General features: G+C 27.2%; 1 protein-coding gene across 1 annotated transcript; it reads left to right on the plus strand.

The window, feature by feature from the left end:
- Positions 1–4,098: 4,098 nt before the first annotated feature.
- ATMYB103 (myb domain protein 103) lies at positions 4,099–6,866 on the plus strand. The gene is made up of 3 exons (XM_039020193.2): positions 4,099–4,365; positions 4,636–4,765; positions 5,757–6,866. The coding sequence occupies exons 1-3, from the start codon at positions 4,233–4,235 to the stop codon at positions 6,460–6,462; spliced, it is 969 nt and encodes a 322-aa protein (XP_038876121.1). The 5' UTR covers positions 4,099–4,232; the 3' UTR covers positions 6,463–6,866.
- Positions 6,867–9,332: the final 2,466 nt, after the last annotated feature.

The following is a 9,332-nucleotide window of genomic DNA, read 5'->3' on the forward strand; positions in this document are numbered from 1 at the left end:
TCTAACTGTAAAACTTTTCCATATTAAAACTTAAAAAGGGTGAAATGTAAGTATTTTTTTTTTAAAAAAAACAATAAAAAAGACAAACGTTGTGAGTAGAGTATTTATTTAGCCTTTAAATAATATTATTAGCTCAACATATCTGAAAAACGCAACCTAATTAAACATCATAATTTAATTTTTATAAATGTCACATAAATGAATTTTGGAAATATTGATCAATTATTAAACTAAAACTAGAGGATTGCCTTCAGAAACCTATTCCTTTTCAAAATTAATAGAAAATAGTTTAAAGAAAAGATTACTGTTTTGGAAAGTAAAAAAAAAAATACAAAATTAATTTAGGTAAACTATGCTTTTAATTAGCTTCTATATTTTTAATCAACTTACATTTACATCTATATTTAAACTTTTATCGTATTCTTGAAATAATTATTAGTTTTGAACTCCCATAATTGTAAGATGGAAACAAAATTAAGATATTAATATCGTAGTTCAGTCGAAATATTTAGCAAAAATATAAATATATTAAATGCTTGTTATAATTCAAAAGAGACGTCTCAAAATAATAAATCATCAGTTAATTTTGAAATAATTGACATTAATTGTGCTTTTAGAAAAATCAATTCTAAAATGAAGTAAAAGTAGTGTTTGGAAAAAACTCTCAATTTTAAACCTAAAAAAACACGTTATGAACATATGGTGGTGGATAAACTAATACTAAATTGTTGTGATTAAACTATAATGAGAATGACTAAAATAGACATTATTATTTTTAATTATTGTTATGTCGACATTTAAAATAAAATTTAAAAATAGATACATAATATCAAAGTTACTGCAAGATAATAATTTGAAATTTTTTTATGTGTGTATAGATAGCTTTGTGTGTTCTAAAATATTTTACCAAAATTTAATGAAAATGTCAAAATGATTATAGTTCAATTAATATAATGCTTATACTATCAACTTTAAAATTAAATAAAAGACGTGGAAATGAAAATACATGCAAAGAAAATTTTTTATTTTTTAAATTTAGCTAAAGATGATTGATTGTTAGGGAATTAGTTAATTTCAAAAGTTTGGTATTAATATGATTTTGAACAAAGGAGTAATTTAAAAGTGGTTTAATACGAATTAATAAATAATCAAATTTATCGAACAACAAAAACGGTTAAAAATTTTCTCCCAATAGTTTTTTACTCCTACAAACACAATTAAAGTAAAAAGATCAATTAAGACTTCAACAATTGGAATAATAAAAAAAACTACAAATACATTAACACACAATATTAAAAATTATCGTATATATATGTGATGCTATATTAGATTCCTAAAAAATAATACGAAACAATTAACTAAAAAATTTGTCGCAATTGACACGTATACAAAATATTGTCATTGTATAAATTAATGCAGTTGAATTATTTTGCAACTAATTAATTGAACAAAAATTAGAGCTAAGAGGATTATAATTTGATGGGCAAATATCAATTTATACCCCTAAATCTTTGGATTGCATCTATTAAAATTTATATCAATTTAAATCATAAAAATTCGTAAATGTATGACTTTACACCCTCTTCTAGATTTCATTCAACCAATATTGTATGAAACTTATGATTTGAATAAATTAAACTTCAAAATTTAATTTTCATAAGTTGATCAATTTAGACATTTTAGTATGATTGCCTTTGAAAATCATCCATATATTGGTTTTCAGACATGTAGACTTCTTCAATGTCGATTTTACAAATTGGGTAACTCGAGTAAATACATATGGACGATTTTTAAAAAAGATTCTAACTAATAGTTTAAATTAGTTCATTTATGAAAGTTTAAGGGTTCGATAAATATAATAAGTTTTTACATGAGGTTTTTTCAGATAGAAACGTTAATGGAGGACATAAATTGATATACTTAACAAAATTGAAAGTTCAATTGATACATAATTATTAGTTTAATGTTTAAATGGGAACAATCCAAAAATTGAATTTTTTTTTCCAAATTTAAACATTGGTTAAGTGAAATAATTAAGTATCTTAATTAATACTTGACAATAAAAGATTCTTTAGGAAGCCATGAAGCAATGAAATGACAACACAAAACATTGATTGGAGTGGAAGTTCGTATTCATGAAATTACATCATTCAATCGTCACCATGTTTATTCTCCAAATAGCTTTATATATATATATATATATATATATATATATATATATAATGAAAAGTTTTCCTCTTTATTAATTAATGGATCATATATAATAATTAAATATATGAAGGAAATAAAAAAGAATTGAAGCGATTTCATTTTCACAAGATCTTTTAAAGTGTTCCTTCCACCCTCCATATGAGATTATCATTATTACTTCTGTTATAAACTTGGTATTCCTAACAAGTTGATCTTTAACATATCATCTCCCTTCTGATATTTTCCAAATTTTTAGAATAATATCAAGTTTTTATTCAATACTTTTTTAGATTTTTAACGAAGGTAAATTAAAGTAATAATTTGATGCAATTGTTATAAGATCAAATCTTCAATCAAAAAAGGTTAATAAATGACTTATCTACTAAATAGATCGTCGTAAGTGTATAACAATTTCAAACTATTATCAAAATTGATCTTTCTAGTGGAAAGAAAATAATTAATGAGTAGGGATCATCAACTAAGTTTTATTTGCTCAGAATGATATATTTCAGAACCTAATATTTGGTTTTTTAAAATGTATTTTTGTAACTATACATTATAGTTGTTTTATGAACATAAAAATACTCGACATTAAATTTGTCATTAAATATTTGCAAGTGTGTAGGTAGGAGAAAATTTCCAAAGCATAGCTCCTTAAATAAAATATTTATATTATCAATATTAAACTTAACGGTTTGATCATCAACTTAAATAAAATTCAAAATCAAATGGTTAAGGCATACATTATAGACCATGAACTTGGAGGTTCAAATCTCCTCTCCCCCTCAATTTTATGCTTTATATATATATATATATATATATAATATGAGAAACACTAGTTAGCTTAATGGTTAATCTACCTTTTAACTTTCTCTAGACTCAGGTTCAAACTACATTCATTATATATTTATTTAAATTAAGTAAAAAAATAGGTTTGTCTATTAGTTTTCATATTTACCCCTTGAATTCAATGATGATACATATGATGAGATCCAATCGAACTGAACCAAATCAAACCAATTCATTTTCTTAAAACATCGATGGTTAAAAAAAGAATAAATCTCTCACCTATTCTCGCAAGAATAAGCAGAAAAAGAATTAAAAATAAAAATAAAAGAAGATAAAAAAAAAAAAAACGACAAAATTTACATGAAAAACTTTAACATTGAAGAAAAATTAAGACCATGTTAAATATTATTATAATCACATAGAATTATCTCCTTGATCTCAATTATAAAAGCACACTCTCAAAATTTTTGTATCATTACTTGTATTCTTTTTCTCATTCTCAAACTAAAGAATAAAAAAATTAATTAGAGTGAATACCACCAAATTTAAAGTGTTTTTTATTAGGAAAATTTAAAATTAAAGTAATAGGTATCTTAATTAATGTTTAGAGTTTATTACTTCTTAAAAAATTTTTAACGTGAAATAATTACTCTTCAAATATTTGGCCAAAACTGTAAGAGAAAAGAATGTAGTGCCAATAAACTTCTTTTTGGTTATAATATAATTATTATAGATCCGTGCGTGTGGCATATGTTCTTTATTTGGCCTCGTTTCGCAATTATGTTTGATGTGTTGCAATGTCATTGTAAATGAACCAAAAAAAAAAAAAAACATTTAATTCAGACAAAGAGGAAAAAAGAGAGGTTTTAGGGTTTCTGAGACATAGTCTGTGGAACCACCGGCAAGACCAAAAACAAAAGTTGGTAATTACGTAATACAAATCTACGTACAAAAAATTAATTATTATTTTTTTTTTTAAAAAAAGGGGGAAAAGTCGATTGATGGAATGTCATTTTAGGGTTAGATGGGAAGAAGAAAGGGTCCCACCTCCATGAAATTGGACCCCACATTCAAGTTTTCATGTCGGCCGTTTGATCTTCCCATTGCCCTCTTAAAGAGATAAAGAGACTCTGAGAGAAATTCAGTGGCAAAAGCTAAGGCTAAGGCAGCCATTTGCTTAACACTTCTTTTAAAAACCCTAGCTTTTTTTTTCTCCTCATTTTAAGTTATTGTTTGTTTTTAAGTTTTGAGAAATGGGTCACCATTCTTGTTGCAATCAACAGAAGGTTAAGAGAGGGCTATGGTCGCCGGAGGAAGACGAGAAGCTCATCCGTTACATAACCACCCACGGCTATGGCTGCTGGAGCGAAGTCCCCGAGAAAGCAGGTACGATCGATAGGGCAAAGAAGTACTACGATATCAAATTTATCTTCACCAATTAGTTTAAGTTTTTGGATCAATCCGTAATTTAAAAACAAGATTTCAGAATTTTCTCGAAGACTTGAAGTTTTTTTAAAAAAATGGAATCGTTGCTAATTTTTCGTCGGGAGAATTTCTATCGACAATAAAAATGAGTTTCGAGAAAGTTAGAATATAAAATTTTATCAAGCGGTATGAAGATTTATAAGTTGAATTTTATATATGGATTAATTTTAGGGTTACAAAGATGTGGAAAGAGTTGTCGTTTAAGGTGGATAAATTATTTGAGACCAGACATTAGAAGAGGGAGATTTACACCTGAAGAGGAAAAGTTGATCATCAGCCTTCATGGGGTTGTCGGCAACAGGTTTTTTTTTCTTTCTTTTTTTTAATTATCTATTTTAACTGTTTTATTATGTGGAAATATTCTGTCTGTTTTTTTTTTAATATTAAGGATTTGGATTTTATCAATTAATTGAATAAAAACACCCAACAAAATCCTAAGAAAGGGGAGTATTTAGGAAATGACAAATAATTTTAGTTATAGACATATGAATAAGGAGGTGTGTGTGTTTTTCACCTATATGTAATTGGATTATAATTAAGGGTGTTAACATGGCAACTTCAGAGTTTGGAATGCCTGTAATTTTCACCTTTAACTTCATTATTATATTTCCATTTGTTATGTATATATATATATATATTATCAATGTCATAACTATCTTTTTTATATTCATTTTATTTACAAATATGACCATTTTTATTTACTTTGGTTGTAAATTGGCTTTTTTTCATTGAGATGGTTTTGGATGCATTTCTGATATGAGGATGATTAATTTAAAAATGGTAAAAAAAAAATAATAATAATAAATCTAATGGTATGATATGTTAATGGTGTTAAGTGACAAGGAGCTTGATTTATAGCCATTTTGTAACTTGTTTTAGAAAATAAACCTAATCTACCAACCATCATTATTGTTTTCATTTAAAAATGATTAAGACTGTTAAGAAACTTTGGGAGTTTCTCTTACAGAGTAATATATATATTTATATATAAAAGAAACTTTTCTTTTCTTTTCTCTTGGGTGGTTTTTTTTAGAATATAGCGAGAGAAAGTTGTATGAATTCAAACAACGTGCTATAATTTTCTTTCAAATTGAATGGTGTATAGTTGAGAATTTGAACCTTTAATTTATTAATCATAGATATATGTCCTTTCTTAAATGTTTTATGGATTGAAAGATGCTATAATATACTATTTTACTAATTAAAATAGAACCAACAATTTTGACGTCAATATCACAATAGAAAAGAAAAAACCAACATATCTAAATATCATATATATTGTATATTTTTAGATGGGCTCACATAGCAAGTCATCTCCCCGGAAGAACAGACAACGAGATAAAAAACTATTGGAATTCATGGATCAAGAAAAAGATTCGAAAGTCCAATTCTACAACTCCGACCGCCACCACAACCACCACCGTCACCTCCGCCACCACCACCGAGCATATCCAACTAAGTTCGAATCCCCACCAACTCAATTTCCTCACTCAAGACCTAACAACCAAACAACTCTCCCTCCACCAAGAAACCCTATTTCCAGCCCTTTCATGCCCTCTCTTCATGTTTGACACATCCTCTCAAGAACTATTCCATGATTCATTGAGTCTCAACTCGGATACTACTTGGCACATGAACAACCACCACAACCACCTGTTTCCCACGGCGGTGCTCGGCCCTCAAATGGGGTTAGCTGCCGGGGGGACAACGGTTATGAACAACACGAATAATTATTTGCCACCATTGATAGAAAACATTGAAAGTTTGGTGACAATGGAGGATGAAGGAGAGATGGCATTGCAATGCTTGGAAAGGCAAGAGCTGAACGAGTGGGTGGTTGAGTCAACTCAGCCACAAAACTCTAATTTTCTATTTTGGGAAAATGTTGAAGGATCTCTTGGTGGGGAAGAAATTATTGCACCACCTTCTTCAAATGCTACCATTGGAGGAGGAGGAGCTAATAATACATTATCATCTTCTTTCCCTACATCTCTATAAAATTATATATTTTTATTTATTATTGTGAGATCCAAAACGGGAAAAAAAAAGGAAAAAAGAAAAGAGGCTAAATTTTAAGTTTCTTTTTTTTTTTTTTAATTGGCAGAGTTTCTTTTTTTTTTTTTAATTGGCAGAGTTTTTTTTTTTTTGGGAAGTGGGTTTGTCTTGGTTTTTTATTTGTTTGATTGTTTGTTGTGTAAATAATAACATATAAGAAAAGAGGGTGAAAAAGTTTGTTCATTTGGGGTTTGGAAAATAGTAGAGAGAGTGTCCAAAAAAGAAAAAAGAAAGAAAGAATAAAAGCAATGTGAGAATGGGGTTTGATTTAATTATGATATAAATATGTCTAGAGGTATATATTATTAATTATGTATATCAATTTAATTGTTTGATCCTTAACTTTATTCATGAGATTATTGAATGCTCTCTGTACTATCACTTGTTTATATGTGCATTCTTTTTCCATATTGGGTTAGTTTATTATTGTTTGTTATATATGTAAATTAGTGTGTGTGGAGAAATTATGCAAGAAATAGATAAATAAATAAGGTAACTAGCAACCAATAAATTTGCGTTGATTTTTTTTTTAAAAACAAATTGTAAGTATATATATTTAGTTAAATTACTAATCAGTTTGAGTAACTGTCAAATTTTGTCAAGAGGCAATTGTCTTAAGTAATGGTATCCTATTGGACAATAAAAAGGGTTATTGTCGTTGTTATTATTATTATTAGGGTTGCAATCTATCTATGGTAGATCGTGATAGACAGCGATAGACGACTATTTTTGTCTATCATGACACAAATAGATACGGATAGTAATCTATCGTTGTCTATCATTGATTTTTTGTTATTATTTGTAAATATTTTTAGCTGTTTTATCATTTAAAATAATAATAATAATTATTATTATAATTATACATTTAGATTTAGATTTAATTTAGTTCACATGCTCTTAAAAAAAATTCACTAACAAAACCTTATTATTTTATCTTATTTTATTTGTTGTTTTATTAAAGTTTTTTTAGTTAACATGGTGGGAGAGTGTGGACCATAGTTCTTTTAATTTAGGATAGACATTTTATTTATGTGATTGATAATGAATTTGGGTACTCACGGTGAATTTATAATATTTGGGAGGAAATCAACCGAAAGCCTAATACAATTACATGGGTGTGGTGTTTGGCCACCAACACTTCCACGATTAAGTTAGTAATCGTTTAAAGAAAGATAGAGAATAAAGAGTTCAAGATGTATTTCACTGTATCTCAAATATCATGAGCCCTCTTAGTTATGTAGGCAAAGGTTTTATAACAATCATTCACTAAATAATCATTAATCAAACCGTTATTTGTAACTGTCACTGGACTAATTAATATCTCAAATAATTAATTTAATTGTTACTAACTTAATTTAGTCGTTACAAAGAAACCCATGGAATCATGTCCATGTAGTTGGCCTAATAAACGAACATTTGGGAATAATTTGCTCATCGTTGTCTGCCCATTCCATGGTATTTATTGATCTTTTGATTCCTCTTGCAAAGTTGATCTTTTAACCGATATGGTTGACCATATGAATGAACTTCCATATTTAGCTAAAATAACTCACTTCAATTTCTTGGAATAACTCATTAGGTCATCCTTCTAGCTAAATACTTAGCCATATTTTAATATTTTATTAAAGTTAAATAGTCAAGTCTGTTTTTAAAATCAATTATTTTGCGAGATAATTATAACTAAAAGAAAAGGGAAGGAAAAAAAAAAAGCCTTTACCTCAACTCAATTAGACATGTTCAAGAAAAACCATACTTTTGATGTTTGATTCTAACATTAGTGGAGAATGTATGATAACAAAAACAATCCAATGCAACATATTGGCTAAAAAGATAATAAAAACACACATTTCAAACAAACACAGAGTATTTTATTATTCTAAATGGAGACATTTATCAGACTTGTTTTTCCAAAGCAAAGCACATATATATGTAATAATTAATCTCATGATTATGCAATACTGATGTTGTTAATTATATTTTTCTAAAAAAAGGGTCAATTTTCCTAATGATTGCTTTTAAAAATTATAGTTAATCTCAAATCATTTTGCATAGTGAATTATATTTTTGCATCAGTGTGTGTTGGTCGGTTCGTTTGCATCAAATTTCTTTTAATTCATTTTTACGCATCTACCTAATCATGTTTAACATAATTTATTTTTTCATAATTCTTTTTTTCCACAGAGCCATGGAATATTTTGATGTTGTTGATAAGGTGTTAGACTAAAAAGAAGAAAATATAAAAAGTCTCAAGACCATCTTCAACATTTACTAAATTTAATATCATCACTACAAGAAAAAATCAATACATTAAGTGATGCATAAAATACAATATTGTTAAAAGTTAAAAAAATACCGCTAAAAATACAATATTGTTAACAACGTATAGAGATACATTGTTATATAAGTTATATTAACTGCATAGTAATAAATTAAGCAATAAATTTTAGTGACGGAAACATTTTTTATGTAGATATTTTTACAACAAGAAGCTAGCCTATAATTACTTAGATGACAAGGTTCTTTCATATGTCCTTTTTTTTCGGATAATTGACACACAAACTTTGATACCAAAATCATAGAGCACTACAAGAATTAAATTTATGATTTACTCTTTGGATTGGACACAGAGAGAAGTGCTTAGTGGTGCTAATTTTTTTAACAACGAGTGGATCAAACTATATGTCAATTAATCTAAACAACTTTGGTGTTTAATATTACTTTTATTGTCAATTAATTCGCAACAATACAAATATATTAAAGAAAAGTGTATTAGTGTTTGGTAAATTTTAGTCTTACACTTGAATAAGTTTGTT

Source organism: Benincasa hispida, chromosome 12 (assembly GCF_027475165.1).
Source record: "Benincasa hispida cultivar pf3 chromosome 12, pf3_genome.v1.1, whole genome shotgun sequence".
In the NCBI taxonomy this organism is placed as follows: Eukaryota; Viridiplantae; Streptophyta; class Magnoliopsida; order Cucurbitales; family Cucurbitaceae; genus Benincasa; species Benincasa hispida.

Coding starts and splice junctions, on each gene's coding strand:
- ATMYB103 (XM_039020193.2), top strand. CDS start 4,233: ATGGGTCACCATTCTTGTTGCAATCAACAGAAGGTTAAGAGAGGGCTA. Junction 4,366..4,635: donor CGAAGTCCCCGAGAAAGCAG/GTACGATCGATA, acceptor GATTAATTTTAG/GGTTACAAAGATGTGGAAAG. Junction 4,766..5,756: donor CATGGGGTTGTCGGCAACAG/GTTTTTTTTTCT, acceptor GTATATTTTTAG/ATGGGCTCACATAGCAAGTC.